Raw genomic sequence first — 22,989 nt, 5'->3', positions numbered from 1 at the left:
AATGCATAGACTTTTCTTCCTCTGTCTTCCATGTATATAGAGCTAAGAGACAAGAAGACATAACACTCAAGTTATATCAAAGTTCTTATTGATATTCTGGGTGTTTTTATTTTAAATAGGGCTTTATTGTTCTCCTTGAAGAAAATCTCTAGGTATGAGTGGGAGAGACTGGAGAGGACTCATAGGTATTCCTGAATCACTGGCTAAATTATAAATTCACCAGATATAAGAAAATCTGGTTTGAAATTTTATTCCACCAGCACAGTCAAGGCCTGTCCGACAGTGTGATCAGATGAATGGACTCCCTGGAATAATTATGTTAAGAATAACCAGTAAATCTCTCCTAATTATCAGTGACAAGAGAAGAATCCTACAAACAACATGGAAGACATACTCTCAAATGATATTGCTAATTTTTAGTTTTGTTTCATTTGCCAGATTAAAACCTTTCTTCACCTCTTCCAACAATAATGTATTTTATTGTAAAATGTTAAAAGATAATTTATTTTATAGTTCTAAATGTATCCAATTTTCTGGATCATTAATATTTTTAGTACATAAAAATGGTTAAAATTATTGTTCAATGATATGGGGAAAAAAGTTCTACTTCTATAGTTTCAAATTTTCTCCAGAGTACAGCATAACAATTCAAGATTTCCAGAGGCAAACAACAAATATTTATAATGTCTCATTTATTTTTAAAGAGTTCCAGAAGGCAATTTAAAATGTTTTACTATAATGTCTCTTTTCTAATAGCCACAATGCACTTAGACAACTGTTTTGCATATATTTGGTTTTTTAATTTATCTTAATTGATCAGCACACCTTAAATACAGATTCATAAATTGCTTACGTTAATGATGCAAGTCATTTACTAAAGCAGCCCATATCCAGGCAAATAATGCTATTTACTAATGAGAGTGAAAAATCTTGGCTTGCTGACAATGATTCTTATTCATTTTGATTTAACAGAACCTCTCTAGAAATATCACAGGATGTCTTTCTATGTATCTTTTTTCATTCAATCCCTGGATTATTAATTCCAGAGTAACACTGTATCTTAAAAACATATATAATCAACACAGCAGTTAGCAAGTTATGTACCCTCCCATTGTATTAGAAAAGAAGTGAATAGTGAAACATTTGATAGTGGGAAGATGCCATACTATGTTGTATATAAAATAAAATACCCCTCTACTTAACATACTAGACTTAGGATAGGTATTTGATGTAGTGGTTAAGTAGCTACTGGGGACACTCCCACTCCATATCAGAGTGCTTGGGAAAGAGGCCCAGCTCTGCTCCAAGTTACAGCTTCCTGTTAGTGCACAACTTGGTAGGAAGTAGGTTCAAGAACTTGGGTTCCTGACACCATGTGGTAGATCCAGATTCAGTTCCTGACCCCTGACTCCACCTGGGCTGGCCCCGCTGGTTGTAGGCATTTGGAGAGTGACCTAATAGTTAAAAGATCTCTGTCTCTCTGATTTTCAAATAAATAAGATGGATGGATACATTTTTAAAAATTAAGCCTTGCAACCCTCAGCACTGACCTAATCCAATCTTCCTATAAACTTCAAATATCCTTCATTCCCAGGTGTTGCAGAATCAAATAAGATATCATTTTCACTTTATGGATGACCAATTTATATTTTCAGCTTTACTTGACCCAATAAATCTCAGTTTCCCATGGAAATACTCCCAAAAGCCACTATTCCTGCATTCCTAACTGCACTTTGATCTCAAAGTTCCTCCTTCCCATGTCAGCTCAGATGACCACTAGTGTACAAAAAAATAGTGACTAATACATCATCTCCAAATTTCACTGAATACGAGTTTTAAGGAAGTGGCACCCCATTTGCATTGAAAATGAAAGTTAGCCTTTGTGCTATAAATTCTATCTTCTGTATAACAATTTTGCTCCAATGATTTTGGTGTCTCATGCCATTCTCAAAACACACTACCAGTCCCTTTCCCTTGATGGAAAAAGATGATATTTTCCTTTAGTCTACCAACCACTTTGACTCCATAACACCCCTAGAATAAGAACTATGTTTTAAAGTGTTATTTGTAAGTATTAAAATGGTTCTCAGAATAGGCCATGCTTGCTACTTCTATTTTCTTACCTTCTCTGTCATCTCCAGTTCATTGAAAACTGGCTTGTATGTTCTATGATGCACTAAAAATCCACATCTCACGATACCCTGGTAATTCACAAAACTCACGCCTCAATAACTTTGGGCTTCTCTCCTTTCTGGCTTCTGTAACACTGCAAAGTCCCATCATTTTTTAATATTCCCTTTGTTTCTCACTTCATTAAGGCTTGCTTCTCTTTCCATTCCTAAGAGGATTCCCCCACAATGATTTGTCCTTCAACCTTCAACCTTCCATAATCCATCTATGTGCTGTTTTGAGGACCTCATGAGAGATCTTGACCCATAGGTCTCTAAAACTCTTGTTCAGTGTCTTGATTCACATTTATACAAGGCTAGTGTCTGTCAATGGCCTGCCTGCACTTTGGGAGACTTCACAACTATTTCTCAAGTTTATTTTGCTGCCCACTCATCCCCAAACTTTCTGTTTTCCATGTTCCCTATCCTATTATATCAACGTGATAGTTCACTCTTCTTTAGCCCTTTTGTGACTATTATCAGCCCATTGGCAAGTCAATGTTGTCATAACATTTGGTTTTGACTCTGTAATGCAATAAACCTTGTATTTCTCTTTGTCCACACTTTCTGCTGTTTCCTTAATCTACCAGAAAACCTTATGATATGGATACCATTTTCATTATACCAAAGGAAGGAAAATGAGGACTGAGAAGACAATTTGGTTTCCTTAAGACCAAAAATTAGCTTACAGCAAAGTCTGTTTTTTTTATTTTTTTCTGTGTCAGTTTTAAACTAATCCCTGAATCCTAAGTTGTGTGAGAACAGAGAATACATTTGGTTTTGCTCTTCCTTGAATCCTTGTGACTTGGCACAAGAAAATGTGCATTCTTGATGAATGGAAGAACGACACTATTGGAACCTAAATTATTCCTATGAGTTGTTGGCAGTGACTCTATCTTTATCTTGTAGAAATGGAACTAGAAAAGACCCATATATGTTATCTCTAAGGAATTTGCTTTTCATATGAAGTCTACAGGAAGTATTGAAAGGTTTTTAAGTGTGTAAAGTGAAAATGATAATAATTAGCTTCTTTTTCTTTCTGTCAAAAACTTCCGTGGGTATACTATGGGACTAAGAACTTTACAAGGAGAATTGAAGTAACTTATAGTTAGAAAATTATCACTAATGTAAGGGCTTGACATGATTCTGGAATAAGGCAGAAGTCACAATCTTGGAAGTTAGATTTGAGGGACATAAAGAGACAGAAGCAAGAGATGCTGGTAGCTGGGTGTATGTGAGTGTTCCATGGAAGGAATGATTACGGGTGGAACTGGGTGTAGTGCTTATTTTATACATCAGCATGTGAAATGCAGGACAAATTTGAGCCTCAGGAAGAAGGGAAAGGGGTAATAATTGGGACTTTAGAACTATGATTTTTTTTTTTTTTTTTTTTAGCACTGAGTGGAGATGTCGATCTAATTTGTGGGTCTGGAAATGAGAAAGGAAAAACTCAAGTGAGAATCATGCATTTGATGTGTTTCATCTGTGCTTTCTTTCTTCATGTCTTCCCTGTTTCAGACATCCAGTGTGTATAGGCAAATCACATAATGAACCAAGGAATTTTTTTGAGACACTAACTTTCATTAAGATTATATTCACAGCTATTTCCACAACTAATGAACACTTAGACAAGCACCTATCCATCTCCTGTAGTAAGATTGTGTGGAAAATATCATACAATTCTATTTTTAGCATCTTCATTATTTGGTGTAAACTGTATGTTAGTAAGACAAGAAGGATGACACATGATGGTATCTTCAGAAACTTCATGGAAATGCAGATTACAAAAAAACTAGGTCTGCATTTCAAAATCTTTTGGCCCAAAAAATCTTTTAATTTCATTTTTCCCCAAACCCTTGTATGTGTTAAAATCCTTCTCAGAATTCAAAAGGACTCATATGGCATTTTTAAAACCACTTTGTTGAGGTATGATTGATATACCAAAAGCTGTGCATAATTATACAACTTGATACACACATGAAGCAATTACTATAATCTATTTCATAAATGTATACACCACCACCAAGATTTTCTTCCTGACCTCTTTTATTATTATTATTTAATGGTGAGAACACTTATAAGATCTATCCTTTTAGCCAATTTTTCAGTATACAGTTCAGTACTGCTAATTTAGGCACCATAAATACTACCATTTTTTTTAGTATAAAATTGGAATTTAGAGTAGAGTATATAAGTGAAGAACCATTAAAAAGACAAGACATAGTCACAAAATTCTTTCTTATAAATGGAACATACTTAGATAGTTTGGTGAAGAATTTAACAAATTCATGATGCTTATAATGATGGTGATTATTCTATCTATAATAAAATCAGATGATATGGATATCATTTTCATTATAACAAAAGAAGGAAAATGAGAGCTGAGAACACAATTTGATTTCCTAAGATCAAAAATTAGTTTAAAGCAAAGTCTTTTAATTTTATATTGTCAGTTTTAAATTAATCCCTGCACTCTAAGTTGTATGAGAAATTAGTACTCAGTTTTACTAACAGTCGTGGAAATATATCTGACACCAATTACTCATGACATGATGCACTGAAAAGCCACAACATTGCTGCTATATGTATGCTAAAATATTCACATTGAATTAGATCATAGGGCTCCTGCAGATTGGATAAGAAAATGATCATGGGCTTCAGAGAAATGCAAATGTCAAGAAAACAAAATATCAGGGCCGGTGCTAATCCCGGCTGCTCCTCTTCTGATCCAGCTCTCTGCTATGGCCTGGGAAAGCAGTAGAAGACCACCCAAGCCCTTGGGCCCCTGCACCCACGTGAGAGACCCAGAAGAAGCTCCTGGCTTCAGATCAGCACAGTTCTGGCCGTCACGGCCAATTGGGGAATGAACCAGCAGATGGAAGACCTCTCTCTCTGTCTCTCCTCTCTATGTGTAACTCTGACTCTCAAGTAAAAAATAAATAAATAAATCTTTAAAAAAAAGAAAAGAAAATAATATTACAAGGGAAATATTCTAAATTAAGAGTTTAAATATCTGGACAACAAAGCAAATGTGGCAGGCTTGATTGGACCTTGAGTCCAGGGAAAAAAAAAAGGTAAGAATGAAAAACCTTTTTTTGAAATAATTGAAAAATTTGAATAGTGACAGAGAGAGAGAGAGAGGGAGGGAGACTATTTGACACCCTTGGGGATTACTATGAAAAATTTTAGGAATGAAAATAGTATTATAGTTTTGTTTCTTTTCTTCTTAGAAGACACATTTTAAAATACAGATGGGTTGGCACCGTGGCTCACTTGGCTAATCCTCTGCCTGAGGCACCGGCACCCTGGGTTCTAGTCCCAGTTGGGGCACCGGATTCTGTCCCGGTTGCCCCCTTCCAGGCCAGCTCTCTGCTGTGGCCCGGGAGGGCAGGGGAGGATGGCCCAAGGACTTGGGCCCTGCACCCGCATGAGAGACCAGGAGGAAGCACCTGGCTCCTGGCTTTGGATTGGCACAGTAATTGGCTGTAACAGTTGGCTGTAGATTTCACTTGGGGGGTGAACCAACAGAAAAAGGAAGACCTTTCTTTCTGTCTCTCTCTCACTGTCTAACTCTGCCTGTCAAAAAAAAAAATTGATGGGGAAAGTAACTGATAAATTTTGAATTTTATCCTGGTGTGCTCTGTAGCACAAGTTGTAAAATTTGAAAACAAAATTGATGAAGGCTAAATTCAACCAAAACATTTTGAAAATACTTTTTCTTAGACAATATAATCAAACACAAACTGACAGATTGGGCAGACCCATTCATATAATTGTGGCTGTTGTGCCCAAAATGAACCATTTGAGAATAAAATAAAATCGTATTACAATATCACCTCACCTATTTTCAGAAGACAAATGCCTGTACTCTTCTGCATGGCTGAGAGTTATTTGTTTGCAAGAGTGGCAAGAGTGCATTAAAACTGCTTTGCAAAAACATTATTTCACGCTTCAAGGAAGTTGCAATTTGCTCTAGTATGTGTGCATCACTTTAAGTGGGAAGTTATGCAGAAAGATTTTAGAACTATCCTTGATCGATTTTGTTTCAAAATCTCTGACAACAGAAGTGAATATCAGAAATTAAAGTCCCTTCCTATTTAGGTGACAGATTTGGAGAGTATTTTACTTCTCTGATTTTTTAAAATTTTCATTTTATTAAAATTTACAGTTATAGGAGTATTAGTGGAAAGTCAATAAACCCAGTAGGAACTGTAGAACTTGACCATGCAAGAAAACAAAATTTATGAAAATGAGTGCCTATATATATGTATAATTCCATATATATATATGTGTGTGTGTGTGTGTGTGTGTGTGTATGAAAAGTAAGTGAATAGGACAAAGCATCAATAATTGGTAAAGGATATAAAATACAGGTTTCTAAAATACCATTTTCTCAAGCTTCTGTAGGTTGTTTTAACATAGCAAAATAAAGCATCCAGGAAAAATAAACAAACTTTGTATCATCATTTTCTGGAAAAAGAAAATGTACCAATGTATCAGCATATTCATTCCAATTGCTTTACAAATGAATTCTATCAAGTAGCCCAATGACAGTTCATTAAAAACTACATAAACTATTTTAGAAAATGTTGTTCATTATTTGATAACTCTTGACAATAAAAATAAAATTTGACAAAGATAATGACAGGCCAATCTTTCTCACAGCATAGGTACAAAAACCAAAGCAAATATTGATAAATTGATGCAAAACATGTCAAATTTAAACAAAAAGGAGGGTTGGATGAGGTATTATCCCAAGAATGCGTGGATGAAATACTCTCAGAATATAAATTAACACTATATAAAATTATATTAAAGGAGAAAAATCATAATTATGTTGTAAGTATAAACTTTAATGAATTTTTTTAAAAATTCAACCATTCCTGATAAAAACATACTTACCAAGTTAAAAATATTAGTGAATTCCCTTAACCTACAAACAGTATGTACAGGAAATTTCAGTAATCACCACACTTGATGACGAACATTGGACATTGTTGACCTCGGACAGTGAACAAGGGCTTATCACGATTAATGGGTTTCCTGTTAAGAGAATAGACTCCAGGTTGGGATATACACGTTATCCTGCCCTTGACCTTCTCTTCAACACTCTTTATCAGAGATTTGAGTGAAGGTGGGTAAGGCATACATTTCAAAGTTGAGTAAGATTATTCTAGAAGGACAGAGAGGCAACATAAAGTCAACTGGCAGAAACACTTGCCCCAAAAAGACAAAATAGAATTTAATAAATATCTTTTTTGAGGTCCATAATCAATTATATACATAAATGTGAAAAAAGTAGAACAAATTTAAGTGCTGCAAGTTCAATGTAGATTTTAAAAAATGTGATAAAACTACAAAGTCAAAAACAAAGAAGGCAAACTAGCCATGGTCTCTATCAAGAAGAGTATTCTGTGTAAAAACAAGCAAACCGAGATTGCATCCTGATCCTCTTATATCAGAACATGAGTGCAGTTCATAAATCTAAAAACTAAAGCACAAGAAGACAGTATTTCAGAAGAACATTGACTCTTACAAGAGATGTGATATAGGGGCTAAGAGTTTTAAAATCATATTCCACATATAAGGATTAAAAGAATGGAACATATTATACTTGAACAGTTTCTTTAAAAAGACATGAGCACATTCTTCAGATAACAGAAAATGTTGCAAGATCACTATAACCATATTTTAGTTTAGAATATGTTCTAGGTAATTTATATCTGTAATTTAATCTTCCAAAGCCTTATGAGGTAGATATTAATAGCCAAATTTTATAAAAGATGAAACTGACACTCAGAGAGATTAATCAAGATACCTACTGAATGTCACAAATTAGTGCAAGCCCATATCTATTTGTTCACAAAACCTGAGCTTGTCTATTCCATTTTCCCACCAGGAGAACAGACTATTTGAAAGGCCTCTGAATGGAAGAGAGAGGGAATTTTACTATCGCTCTATAAGGAGGAGGAATAATGAGTATAAAAAAATTAAGTAGGTTCAAAAAAAGTCAGTGCTAAAAATTCTTCATTACAACAGTCTACCAGTGAATGATAAACTGACACCAGGATACCAGTACATCTATGACAGTGTACTGTTTCATAATAATTTTTAAAAAGTGCATCCTAAGAATTTATAAAATAAATGCTGAAACCATTTTAATAATGACATTATTAGTGCATACCTAAAAAGAAAGTAATGTAACATAGTATTAATTTGGAAGTCAGGAGATGTAGTTTCTTTGTGTTAAGATGAATCTGGAATTTAGGATGATTATTTTAATCTTTGCTAGACTCTTTTATGCATAGCATGAAAGGCTGTGCACAGCTGACTTATTTCTAAGGTCTCTTTCCAATGTACAATTCTATGATTTCAACACGTCCTGCAAAATTATCTCAGGTACGATTATAAATTAAAGGTTTTAACCTCATTTTACCTGTTTTAACACTTGTATGTACCAAATGAACAAGTAAGCCTTTTGTGTGTTCGATTGAAGTTCATTTCCAGGTGTAACTATTGGGCAGCTTTACCATTGTTTCTTGATATTTACAAATAAAAATGTGAACAAAATCCTTAATTTATTCTTATTGAAAATAAAACAGCTTACAAGTATTAAAGTACACAACAGCTACCACTTTGAAACAACCTTGTCAAAATTCCTTGGATGTCTCAGACCTAGAAAATAATGTCAGTAATGACCACAATTTGGAAGAGAGAGATTATTTCAGGAAACTCGCAGCATATGTGAACATGCTGGTACAATGTGCATATTTGGCTCTGTGACATGGTCTCATCTTACAGAAATGGAATGGCTACTGTGATCTAAATCCAAGAATCAGTCTGAGAATGGAATTCAGTCATTTACTTCTGAAATAACTTTGTAACAGGGCTCCTAATAATAAAAGAGATTTTTAGATAGGTTCCTGTTAATGGCATAGTTCACCGTTCTGGAGATTTCCCTTGAACACTGATGTCAATGCATAGGCCAGGGATGTTCCAGATACATTATAAAATGTCTTTGTAAAAAAAAAATTTAAGGACAAATTCATTGTAATGTGTAGTTTCATTAAAAATCACTCACTATTTTTTAAAGGCTAAGTATTCTGTTCAACCTTAGACACATCATGAATCACCAGCTAAATTACAAAGAACGGGTATATCACAACACTCCTTCTGCCCTCAGAAATAATTTTTCAATGCCAGGTCCTGATGTCATCAGTGTGATTACCAGTCGACCATATAGTAAACCTCTGTCCGAGGTTCCACATCTATGGGTTCAACCATTTATGCACCAGAAATATTTGAAAAATTTTGCATCTGTACTGAATATGTATAAGCCTTATTTCCTTGTCATTGTTCCCTAAATAATGGAACATAGTGACTATATATCTAGCATTTGCATTGCATTACATATTATAATTAATCTAGAGATGATTTAAGGTATACAGGAAGGTGTGCATAGGATATTTAAACACTATGACATTTTATGTAACATACTTAAGAATTCACAGAGTTCAGTATCTGTAGGAGTCCTAGAACCAATTTCTCACAGATCACAGGGAACAGCTGTATTTATGACTCATATTCTGAATGTACATTAATGTTCTGACATAGTCTAAAAGCCATTTTTCTCCCAATTTATGATAAGTTTTTGACTAAATAATACAGTGTAAATAAGATGCAATTTGGTTGAGGTGTTGTTTTTTTTTTTAAATTATTATTCTCCCAACAGTGGTTCTTAGTTGATACAGAATTTGCCCATGAAACACATGCTGGTAATTCTGGAAAACTCTTAACTTGAGTTTTTCTCAATATTATAAATGTATATAATTATTTTAAATGGAAACAGTTTCAGTTATTTTCACATCATTGTAAAAATCACAGAGTATAGCACTGTAAACTTTTTGTTACAGAATAGTTTTAGACTTACAAAACAAAAAAAAGTGAAGTGATTTAAAGAGTTTTATATACTCCACACTCAGCTTCTTCTATTATTATTTTATATTAGAGTGACATATTTGTCACAGTCAACAAGCCACACCCAGATCCCCCTGTTTTTAATCTATACTCCCTTTATCCTTCCTATGCCGCCCAGCCTCCAAGGAAACATTTTGTATTCACATGTGCACTTGAGGTAGGTCTTTCTATTTTTTTTTTTTTTTTGCATTTTTAAGGAAAGTCAATTGGTTTCTAAAATGAGACATTTTTTTTTCATTCTCAAGTTTTTGTCACAGTATTTTCCCCAATATTTCTGCTCTGATTCAACAGAATACAACACTAAATACACTTGCATGGTCAAGTTCTACAGTTCCTACTGGGTTTATTGACTTTCCACTAATACTCCTATAACTGTAAATTTTAATAAAATGAAAATTTTAAAAAATCAGAGAAGTAAAATACTCTCCAAATCTGTCACCTAAATAGGAAGAGACTTTAATTTCTGATATTCACTTCTGTCGTCAGAGATTTTGAAACAAAATCGATCAAGGATAGTTCTAAAATCTTTCTGCATAACTTCCCACTTAAAGTGATGCACACATACTAGAGCAAATTGCAACTTCCTTGAAGCGTGAAATAATGTTTTTGCAAAGCAGTTTTAATGCACTCTTGCCACTCTTGCAAACAAATAACTCTCAGCCATGCAGAAGAGTACAGGCATTTGTCTTCTGAAAATAGGTGAGGTGATATTGTAATACGATTTTATTTTATTCTCAAATGGTTCATTTTGGGCACAACAGCCACAATTATATGAATGGGTCTGCCCAATCTGTCAGTTTGTGTTTGATTATATTGTCTAAGAAAAAGTATTTTCAAAATGTTTTGGTTGAATTTAGCCTTCATCAATTTTGTTTTCAAATTTTACAACTTGTGCTACAGAGCACACCAGGATAAAGTTACAATAAGTATTCTGGAGTCTTAGGTAATTCAAAAAATTCATGGAAGTAGTGTATTAAAAATTGATTTTGTTGCAAAAACTTTTGAAATCCATGCAAAGTTTTTCAAAATTTACATTTTTCATGAGATTCTAGAAGAACCCTGATATATTTTCACCAGGAAATGACACACTGTTTCCTACAGTTCCACACTCATTTCTTCAGTATCATGTGGAGTGAGGCAGCTGTTTCAGACAACTGCAGGGACCAGACACATTTCCATGTCTTGAACAACAACAAAAATTTTGTTGCTAAATAAAATTAACTATAAATGTAGCTATTTATGTTCATCAAGGCTTGAGAGAAAATAGTAAATTATACAGTAATATTTCTTCTTGAAAATTTTTAAAAATTTATTTACTGAGAGGCAAAGAGACAGACACAGACAGGTTTCCTATCATCTGGTTAACTTTGCAAAGGCTTGCAATGGCTGGGGTTGGGCTGGCGATGAACCTGCGAGCTATGAACTCAATCCAGGACTTGTAAGTGGGCAGCAGAGACTACTACTTCTGACTTTCAGTATACATATTTGCGGGAAATTCGAAGGAGTTAAGCTGGGACTCCAACCCAGCCACTCTATTATGGGCTATGGACGTCTACCTGGCATTCCAACAACGAGGCCAAACACCTTCCCTTTACGGTAATATTTGTATAAGAAAATTGTGACACATAACACAAAAAGCAAAATTTTACTTTTAAAGTATGCATTTAAATTCATTTGTTTTATTGAGATTACCTTATGAGTTAGGCAAAGTCCTAGGTGCTTTGTATATATCAGTGATCAAAACAAGGACCCTTGCCCTTTGGGATTTACCTTGCAGTGAAGGAGACAAATGAGAAAAAAAAAATATATGAATAATTTGTAAGTATCTAGCAAAAGTGCTGGCTAAAAAAGTGAAAGTAAATTGGGGAAAAAATCAAATGGGTGAGAGGGGCTAAAAACTGAAATAGATGAACAGGCTGCTCTGATTCAAAATATGCCTGAATATAATTCAAATGGAATTCTGAGATTTGGGGTTACCAAAAGTCATATTACTTTTGCTTGCATGAAATCCTAATTTTGGTAAAACAAGTAAGTGGACTTCTGTACTGGTAAAGGGTACTTCTATGTTAGTTTTCTGGAAGTTGAATTTTCCGTAGGAAGTCTGGAAATTGCTTTAGTTGTGTAACTTTGAAATCTGTCCAGAATTGGCAGGCACACTGAGTCTTCGAATATGCTCTATGACCCAATTCATAGAACTGCCAGTAACGGTGTAAGCCCTTTGCTTTCCCTAGAGACACGGAAATCAGTATCAGTGGATGAAAAATATATTCACTGGCTTTTTAGATCAGGCTGTTGGTCCATGTAGCTCAATAACTTATTTATTTGAGATCCAGGAGATATGCTTTCATGGAAGACCTGTTCTCATAGAATTATAAAATGTTGACTTTTCCTCTTTAGAGATTTATTGGTGATTTTATCTCAAACTTTTAAGATCTAATTTATATTACCAGAATTCCTCAACTTTTGATGATACCCTGCTTTCCTTCTGTCTATAACACAAGAATTTCCAAACCTCAGAAAGTGGTCTGGATTCCTTTCCCTCCTCTCTTCCCTGTATGTCTAAGATTCATAAACTAGTGTTCATATTCTCTTGTTAATGGCACAATACCACAATTTTAAAGAAGAAAAAGTTTCTTTCGACTCACTTTTCTGGTCAAGACCCAAAAGACCCAGACACATTTGCTTTAATAGTACACTCACACTTTGTTGTTGTTGTTGTTGAATTATTTATTTGAGAAGCAGAGAGACTTTTGAGATGAACCATTAACCCATTAATCCTTTAATTGCATGAATTGATCAGCTCATTCACGAGATCAGAGCCCAAACCTCCTCTTAATATCTCATAATGGGGATATTTCAGCATGAGTTTCAGACATGATAAACCATATGCAAATCATAGTAATAAGTAAAATTTCTAGTTTGTTTCTATGTTCTACCCACAGCCTATGTATTGCAGAAGTTTTATTCACCTTTTATTTTCATTCTCGAGTCATAGTCATTTTTAGATTTTTTTTCTTACGAATATCCCATATTCTCAATCATTTTGGATATTTTGCCTTAACTGTCCTGAGTCCTTTTGCACTCAGGTCGCTGGTTGCTTATCCTAAGTCTGCCAAGCATGTTGAGAATACTTCTTCCTAGTTAGGGGCTTGCTGCTTTTTACTCCTAACCTTGACTGGGTTCCATTAATCTAAATTTTACTTTTCATTGGCTTATATATTATCTACTAGATTTTTTAAACTAGTTCAAGGCTGTGAAGATTTTTTCTAATCTATGTATTTCCTCTACAATTTTAGAATTTTAGTTTATATATGTTTATTTATAAAATATTTCAAAATAATTTTGATAAATTATGGTATGAGTCAGTAAGTTGGCACTCTTTGTCCACATAGACATACAAATGCTCCAAATCTTTGCTGAATACATATGGAGTATCCATAATAGGATATTAGATTGTTCTGTGCTTCTGAGATCCTTGAAATCTCAGATGACATTGCTCTATGTTTGTTCCATGGTTTGCAAAGAATTTCATGCTTGCTGAGTTAATATAGTCTTCTAATGATCTTCTGAGATAAACATTCTAAGTTTATATAGATTTTTCAAATATTCATATAAAATTTATGTTGTGAAAAATTTATGTGTGGGGCCTGGCGCCATGGCTCATTTGGCTAATCCTCTACCTGTGGCGCCAGCATCCCATATGGGCACTGGGTTCAAGTCCCAATTGCTCCTCTTCCAGTCCAGCTCTCTGCTGTGGCCTGGGAAGGCAGTGGAGGATGGCTCAAGTGCTTGGGCTCCTGTACCTGCATGGGAGACCAGGGAAAAGCACGTGGCTCCTGACTTCGGATTGGCATAGCTCCGGCCATGGAGGCCATTTGGGAGGTGAACCAATAGAAGGAAGACCTTTCTCTCTGTCTCTCTCTCTCACTGCCTATAACACTACCTATCAAATAAAATTAAAAAAAAAAAGTTATGTGTGGATTTTAAAATTTTTTCACACAAAAAATCTTTAATTACATTTCCATGAACTTTTTGAAGTATCCTCATAAATGAGGAAATAAAATGTTAAAGGGCTTGCTGAAGTCCTTCGTGAGTGCACACACACACACACACACACAGGGGAGTAGGGCAGAGTCAAACCTCAATTCATCCTTTTATCAGCACTTCTTGGTTTTCATTTTTCAAAAAAAAAAAATTCCTTAATGGCAAAAGAGATTCAAGAAATACCCTGAAAAGGCATTGAGACAGCCTGAAACAACTACTGAGCTTTCATTTAAGGTCTGTATCTTGTCTTTTAAGAATTATAAATAAAGTTTTTTTTGTTTGTTTGTTTGTTTTGACAGGCAGAGTTAGACAGTGAGAGAGAGAAAGGTCTTCCTTTTCCTTTGGTTCACCCCGCAATGGCCGCTTGCAGCCAGCGTGCTGCAGCCAGCACACCATGCTGATCCAAAGCCAGGAGCCAGGTGCTTCCTCCCGGTCTCTCATGCGGTTGCAGGGCCCAAGCACTTAGGCCATCCTCCACTGCACTCCCGGGCCACAGCAGAGGGCTGGACTGGAAGAGGAGAAACCAGGACAGAATCCGGTGCCCCAGTCGGGACTAGAATCCGGGGTGCTGCCGCCGCAGGAGGAGGATTAGCCTAGTGAGCCACATCGCCGGCCAAAATAGTTTTAAATGTTATAGAGTCACCTGTAGTAAGTGTTCTGGAGAAATGCCAATGTTTCTCTGTGGTGTCACTACCAGCTCCTTGCCCCTCACATCTGCCACCACCATCACACCCTGCAGCCAGGCAGGGAAACCCATGTGAGACACTCCCAGATCAACTCACCCCACAGGTTTCCTAGTTTTGCTTACTGTTATTACAACCTTTCTTCGTGTAAACAGAAGGGATTGTACCAGTGCACAAAAGAATGCACAGAGCTGTGGACAACAGCCCACCCCTCAGTCAGAATAGAATGTAAACCATTTTGTAAACAAAAAATTATTGTCTAATATTTTTCTTTTACCATTGATCCAAATAGAATATATGAGAAGATATTCTGAGAACGTAAGCGGCTGTGAAATGGGCAGCACTTCCTTGGCTTGCTAAGCTGGAAGCTCTCTGAATTATGCTCAAATGCAGTCACACGGTTTTCTCGAATGGTATATGCTACTTGCTTTAGAAGAAACACTCGGAGAGGCAACTGATGGTCAGGATTTAGTATCTATACCAATGTCCTGTGTCCGCGGCTAACAATTCCTTCTTTCTGTTGCAGGCGCAGGGGAATCTGGAAAAAGTACTATCGTTAAGCAAATGAAGTAGGTGCACAACTCTCAGATGCTTCGTATGCGATGTCTGTCCATGTGGTTGACCAGACCTAAATGCTGTCCGCAGTGCTGCGTGCTGAATCACAAGCAGTGGCAGGGCTGTCACAGGGCTGTGCAGACATGTCCTCTGACCTTCCGTAGAAAGCAGTGCAGACAGGGAATAGGGTAACTTGGCGTTTATCCTCCAAACGTTGCCTCTCAATGGGAAAAACAGGAAAAGCAGCTGTATTGTAATTATAGTGAGCTGGGAATGGTCTAGGATTGCACTACTATGGGCAAAACCCATGAAACATTTCAAAACGTCTCACTCAGTGAGGCATTTGATTTTTTGAGAAAATATAAGCTTGAACTTCATTGATATTTAGCCTACTTTGGGAACAAAAAGCATATTTTAAATGATCACCAGCATGGATTTCAATGTCACTGTATGATCTTCTCTACTTTTTGCTTTTTATGAATTAGCTAGACCTGAATGTCTTAGTAAGAAAATAATGAACACCGAAGTACTGTAATTCATTAATATCTAAGTTAATAAAATGAGGATTGATAGGTGGAGGTGCATGGATGAAACTTCATGGCTCTCTCAATAACAGAAAAATTTAAAGGACAATTTTTGCTAAAGATGCAGCAGAAGCAGAAGAAAAGAAGGAATATTTTTCATTATGTGTTTTGGATGTATTAAATGAGGAAAAGTCCCAGGTGAACAGCAGTGTTCGGTTTACCATCTAAACCATGGTTTGGTCTCTATTATCCTTTTTGACCTCTCTGTTTTCTATGACCTTCAATGAAGTAAAACAAAATCAGTTATTGGCTGTATAAAAAAGGAAAACTTGTAATTTATTAAATCACAAATGGAATTTCTAAAAACAAGACAAAACTATGATAAACATGATAGACAGCTAAATAATTGACTACTTTAATATAGAAAGTTCTTTAGACTTTTAACTAAAATAATAAGCTACCCAATACAACAAATGGAAAGACACAATAAACAGGGTTCAGTGCTGTGGTGTAGCGATTAAAGCTGCTGCCTGTAGTGCCAGCATCCCATATGGGCGCTGGTTCAAGTCCTGGCTGCTCCACTTCCAATCCAGCTCTCGGCTATGGCCTGGGAAAGCAGTAGAAGATGGATGGCCCAACTCCTTGGGCCTCTGCATCCCCATGGCAGCCCCAGAGAAGACTCCTGGCTTCAGATTGGCTCACTTCCAACCATTGAGGCCATCTGGGGAGTGAATCAGCAGATAGACGATCTCTCTCTCTCCCCCTTTCTCTGTAACTCTTCCTTTCAAATAAATAAATAAATCTTAAAAAAAGAAACAATGAACAGTTCACAAAAGACAAAATTAAATGGATAAATAAAACATATTTTAGTTTAATTGCACTATTTATTAAATATAAAAATTAAATCAATAATGACATGTTTTTCATATGAGTAAATTAGCAAACTAATTTTAAAATAATACCTCAAGGGCTGGCATATGTGTTAAGATGCCACTTGGGACACCAATATCCCATATTAAAGAGCAGGATATAGTCCTAGTCTCTTGCTAAAGTTGACCCTGGTAGGCAGCAGTGATGCCTCAAATAGGTGGCTCCCTACCACCCATGTGGGAGGCCTGGGTTGAGCACCAGGCTCCTGGCCTCTGCCTAGTCCAGGCTTCACTGTTGTGAGCATTGGAGAGTGAACCAGCAGATGGAAGAGTTCTCTTCTCGCTGTCACTCTCTCACTCTGTCTCTCTTGCCTTTCAAATAAGATACAAATAAATAAAAATGTTTAAAATAAAAATATTATCTAGTAAGATGACATTTTGAAAAATGTGTTTCTTATCACTACTTGTAAAATTATGTAATACATGAAATTTATAGAACTAGTTTTTCACTATACACAATGAACTGGGAAAATCGTTAAGTACTGATTTTCTACATATATCTCAGAATTTTCCATAACTGAGTAATTTAAAAATATGCAATCATGAAAATAATAACATCCAAATACATAAAACATGAAAATTTATGGGCAAAGATATTTATATCACTTTCTAAGAAGGTAGTATCTTTTTAAAATATTTCTTTTTTTGAAAGTCAGAGTGACACAGAGAAAGAGAGGAGGAGAGAGAGAGATCTTCTACCCACTGGTTCACTTCCCAAATGCCCACAATAGCCAAGGACAGAACAGACCAAAGCCAGAAGCCTGAAACTCCATGTGGGCATCCCTTACCCTTAACAGGAACATAAGCTCTTGAGCCCACTGCCTACCAGGTATATTAAAGGAAAGCTGGATCAGAAGCAGAGTGGCTGGCTGTTGGACTAGTTGTTTTTTTTTTTTTTTTAATTGATTTTATTTATTTGAAAGGCAGAGAGAAAGACAGAGGGAGGGACAAAGTGAGCTCACATTTGCTGACCGAAGCCATGAGCTGGGAAATCAGTCCAAGTATCCCATGTACATGGCAGGAACCCAAATACTTGGGCCATTGACTGCTGCCTTACACTGTGTGCATTATCAGGAAGCTGGAATCCGGATTAGAATCAAGACTCAAACCCAAGCACTCCCATATGTGATGCCAGCATCCCAAGTTGCTTCTTAACGTCCAGGCCTAACATCTGTCCTGTGAAGCATTCTTATTGCCTTATCTAAATTCTATTTGATACCATTGGTCTTTTCCCTTTTAAAGCTGTTGCACATCTTCTAGGAGAACTATCTTTCCCAGTTCTGTTCCACCTCTTCTGTCCTCAGGTTGCATCCCCAAAATTGACATTTCTAATGTACCACATGCTCTTCCTTCCCCTTTCTCTCTGCACATCCATAAAATTAGAGCTCCTGAGGTCCCTTGGTTTTTCTCTAGCATCTGCAAGAGGACCATCCCAGAATATTTCTTTCAAACTCAGACACTTTACCTAATCTGGAGGAGTAAATCCATCCACCTCTACATTCTCTGGCTAGAAACAAATCGAATAAAGAACATTAAACTTGTCTCTAATTCCCATAAACAAATTACAGACATACCAGCCTTCAAAGCAATCAATCTCGTATGGCCACGTTGAGCTCTCAGTCTCACCAAGTCATGCCACATCTACACAATTTATCTACAAACACATCATTTATCTGCATTTTCACTGCCTTAGTTTAAAATCTCATCATTTCTGATCCAGATTACTTATCTTAAGTAGTTTCTGTTTCCCTATTCTGCCTGCCACTGTGTTATCCATACAGCCTGCCCTTTTGGATTGTGTTCCCAGCTGCTGGCTTCAAGGCCTTGCTGTTGCATGCATTTGGGGAATGAACTAGTGGATGGGAGCTTCCACTCCCTCTGTCTGCCTGTCTGTTGAATAAATTGGGACTATATACTTAATTTATCTATGCCTACATTCCCTGCCTATAAAATGCAGGTGGTAATTTCAATGTAGGAAATAAGAAGACATACAAAGCCCTCACCACAGTTCTTGGCACATACTGAAATCTTGATTGTTGCAAGCTCGTATTTATATATTCTAATCAGTCTGCCTGGGATGGTCTACCTTTTCACAAATTGGGAATAACTACTGATGCTTGAAAATCCATCTAATTGTGACTCCTCCTAGGAGGTTTCCCTAATACCTCACATCACTTCTTTTCATCTCTATCTTTCCACACATACCAATGTTGTCGTCATACATTGGAATGCTGCACCAAAATTTGTTTATATATTCTTCCTTCCCAAAACCCGGGCTCTCCAATGGGACCATGCACAATAACAGGCAGCTTCTGTGCCTGGGCTCTCCCATATGGAGCTCCTAGACACAAGTGGGCTTTACCAGCCATTGGAAACGTGGCTAGTGTGATCGAGGAACTGGAATTTTTAATTTAATCTACCTCTAATCACTGTGGCTATTGGCTACTGCGGAGCTGTAGTCTACTTATTTCCAAGGAGGAGAGACACGTAATTCATCCATTCTCCTTAGTGTGTTATAGTATAGCGAGTTACAGAAAATGCCCAGGAAAGCCTATTACTGTAAGCAGACTTAGGAACCGACTCGTCGGTAGAGCACTCTTTCACACAGACGTGTACTAATGCAGCTCCTAGGAAAAACATGTTGCTGAATGTTGCTTAACATCCAACCTCAACTAGACTTGTAAATTCTGATCTTATCACTTTGCTTTGTGATAGATGTTTCCTCTCCCACTGATGAGAACAGCTATTAGAACTTGTTTAAGCAAGAATAGCCAAACATGCCACGCCTATTTGTAACTGCCACTTTAACTTCGTAATTAAAATAATGTTCCAATTTCAAATTTAGACAGAGTTGAAATTTCCTTAAAGAATTTATTCCTAGTCAACCCTAGAGATATTTTATTGTGCTTTCTACAGTGTTTAATTAATTGTCTGCTTTACTTGTTTATTTAAGCTATTTAATTGTTTAATGCAGCAATACAAATATTGGCCAGTTTTAACATAGAAGTACGGCAATTATTGCTAATCAAATATGAGTCAATTAAGAAATAAATAGGGGTGGCCATTACAAGTCAAGACTTCACTTTGATGTCTGCATAAATTCAAGTCCCAGATCTACACCAAGTTCTAGCTCCCTGTAAACTTGCACCATGGGAGACTGCAGGTGACCCCTCAAGTACTTGGGTTCCCTGCCATACCAGTGGGAGACCTGGATTGAGTTCTTGGCTCTCTCTCTGTCTCTCTCCCTTTCGAATAAATTTATTTTTAAAAAACATAAATACAGGCACTGCCTTTACTCTTTTTAGTTCCAAAGCCTTGTGTTTGAAGGTTATAATTTTGTCAAAGATATTAAAAAGCACTTATGCTTTTTCCCCTTCAGCAAAGCTTTTATGTGCATAGATGCAACACAAATCTTTAGAAATATTGCATTCAAAAATGAACAGAAAGCATTGCAAAAACAACAAGAAGTAACAGTAGAAAGGAACAGGAACATATTATATAATACAGAAGCAAAAAACTATAGTTGGCACAAGCAAATATTTTAGCTTATAATACATAAATCTATTTTGAGCTATTATTCCAAAACTACTAGTAAAACCTTGACTTTTTCTGCCTGAATGAGTGGAAGGAAGAGAAGAGTTCAGCCAAATAGAATGTCTGGTCATTTCAACTTTGAGAACTCAGTGGCACGTACACAGATGGAGAAGTGACAAGGGATTTAACAGAGTGCAATTACCTGCAGGAAAAAAGTGCCTTTGTTAAAACTGTAAATAGAAAGCAGACACTCCTATTTTCCAGTGCGCCTTAAGTGATAGGAAAAGACAAGAATGTTTTACTAAATGACTTCACTTCCTCTAGGCATCATGGGGTAAAAAACAGCAAATTTCAGAACTCCATAATTTTTCTCCTTTTGAGAAAAAATCAGCTTTCTAAGTAAAAGGTTCATGATTTTAGAAAGCTTTTTTTTTGCAAACAAATTTCTTCATATTTGTCATGGCTGGTACAGAAAAAGGAAATATTATGAAAGGATATTGATTAATAAACTTTCAAAGGCATAAATTGGTCAGATTTAACATATATATGTAGTCAGAATTCTTCCTTTTTAAATGAAGATACACTGTAATTGTATTCCAGCAGTTTGTGGTTGCAGTGTTTTAGTAGAACAATCAACTGTTCAATTTACAAAATCTTTCCATGTTTCAATTATAGGATCATCCACAAGAATGGCTACACTGCACAAGAATGCATGGAGTTCAAAGCAGTCATTTACAGCAACACCTTGCAATCCATCCTAGCTATTGTGAAAGCTATGGGGACCCTGGGGATTGATTATGTAAATCCCAGAAGTGCAGTAAGTATGCAAATAATGGTCATTACAGATCCTGCAAAGGAGTCGGAGCCAGAAAGAGTAGGACTTAATAAGTTTGTTATACTAATCTACAAAAATATGTTAGTAATGTAAAAAATAATTTCAGAAACATTAATTGCTTTTGGTGTAAGGTTTCTTATCTTCCCATTATTGAAGCTTGTATTTTTCATTAGGTGCTATAATCTTTTCAGCATTATTTGTTATCCTAAGGATCAAGCCTAATAACCAATACAACACTATAAGAAAAATATTGTTTATGATTGCTAAATTACAAATGAGTTTGTTACATAAAACATAATCTGAAATATTCTACATTTATTTTCTTAATCTAATTGTCATTTCATGGAGACTTAAAATTTTTACCCTATAATTATCATTAATATTCTATGATAATTATAAAGGCTATGTGGCAATAGGAAAATGATTATTTTATGATGCTAACATTTTTAAAAAAGAATTCAAAGTTGTGTGAATAACTGAAATATCTGTGCATCAAATAAACTCAAGTAGTCATAGTTTTGCTTATAAGGTAGCATATAAACAAGTTCATTTTTGTTCCATTATACAATTTGTAGTATGGTTATTTTACATTAGAATGTATTGTAAACACATTTATTTTAAAACCATGTGTATGCAAATATAAAATGCTATTTTTGTTGGTGAATGAACATATGGTGCTACTCCCAAAGAACAATAGTCAACCCCACCCACAAAAGAGAGTACCAACACAATGCACAGGAAGAACTCACCCACTTTCATAGGTCCCTTCCAGAAGCAGCTGGCTACCTCCAGAGATGAAGTTGAACTGTTCCCAGCACAGTTCTTAGATACCTTGTTAAAGGAACATTAAACAAAAACACAACGCAGTAAGTACAGAGAGGAAAACAACTTTTGACCTCTTGCCTCTCCTGTCTCTCCCCTGCATGTTCAGGTGAGAGACTATACATGATCACTGGAAGTCATTAGGATAAAAAGAAAAATGCCTTTTCTATGTTGCCAACTTGAAAGGAAAAAATAAATCCTCTTTCCTCCTGTCACTTTTCTGCAGAGAACTAAGAGTGGATATGCAAACCCTCAAGGCAGATGGTTTGTAAGCACAGAGCCAGGATTCTAGGACTCCTCTTCCATTCCTAGCTTTCCCCAGAACTGACCCCAGGAAGTTACCTGTTTCTCTGGCTCTGGGTCCCCTCTCAAGTGGAAAGGAGGAGCTTGGAGGAGCTGAATTCCAACATCATCCATCCTTTATCAACCTCTAAGTGATCGTGTTATTTAAGGGTAGTTCAGTTATCTCTCTGACTCCTGCTAATCCTAGGAACCCAGGATTTTAAATTGGCTCTTAAGAGACAACCTGGTACAATTCCCTTAATTTAAAGATAAGAAAAGTAAGGCCTAAATGAGATAAGTTTGCTTCTGATATGTAGCTAGCATTTAGGGCAAAAAAAAAAAAAAAAAAACACATTTTTTGGCTTTTTCTCTATGCATGGATTTTTTAAAATGATTAGGAAATTTTATTTTTTTCTTCTTGGCACTAATAGTTATTGAAATAGGTGTGCCTTCTGAAATCAGAATGGTTTAATGGTGCTAGAATATGTACATGCAGTCTTCCATGTATTTGCATCAAGGAAGTTGGAGTGTCAACCTTATGTGTTGATTTACATACATCACATGTTTCATGCAGTTTTCAAATCAGTAACAACAGCACTAAAGAACCAAAATCTGTTGGTTGAGAGTCTTAATGAT

The 22,989-nt window shown here is 36.0% G+C and overlaps 2 protein-coding genes across 7 annotated transcripts in view; one reads left to right on the top strand and one right to left on the bottom strand.

The window, feature by feature from the left end:
- Nucleotides 1–22,303, bottom strand: part of CD36 (CD36 molecule (CD36 blood group)) — a 206,392-nt gene extending 184,089 nt beyond the window's left edge. The window contains exon 1 of one of the 2 annotated variants that reach the window (XM_070071236.1): nt 21,999–22,303. The gene's annotated coding sequence lies outside the window, so the exon portion shown is untranslated. The remainder of the gene's footprint in view (nt 1–21,998) is intronic. The other variant, XM_070071240.1, reaches the window with a different exon arrangement.
- Nucleotides 1–22,989, top strand: part of GNAT3 (G protein subunit alpha transducin 3) — a 75,566-nt gene that overhangs the window by 24,075 nt on the left and 28,502 nt on the right. For all 5 annotated transcript variants that reach the window (XM_051848882.2, XM_070071244.1, XM_070071242.1 and 2 more), the window contains 2 exons: nt 15,399–15,441; nt 21,090–21,231. In XM_051848882.2, coding sequence (XP_051704842.1) covers nt 15,437–15,441; nt 21,090–21,231 — 147 coding nt within the window. In that variant the 5' untranslated portion in view covers nt 15,399–15,436. The remainder of the gene's footprint in view (nt 1–15,398; nt 15,442–21,089; nt 21,232–22,989) is intronic.

The sequence above is a fragment of the Oryctolagus cuniculus genome, chromosome 3 (assembly GCF_964237555.1).
Source record: "Oryctolagus cuniculus chromosome 3, mOryCun1.1, whole genome shotgun sequence".
Taxonomy (NCBI): Eukaryota; Metazoa; Chordata; class Mammalia; order Lagomorpha; family Leporidae; genus Oryctolagus; species Oryctolagus cuniculus.
Note: the sequence above shows the minus strand (reverse complement) of the source record. Positions and strands in the feature narration are given on the sequence as shown.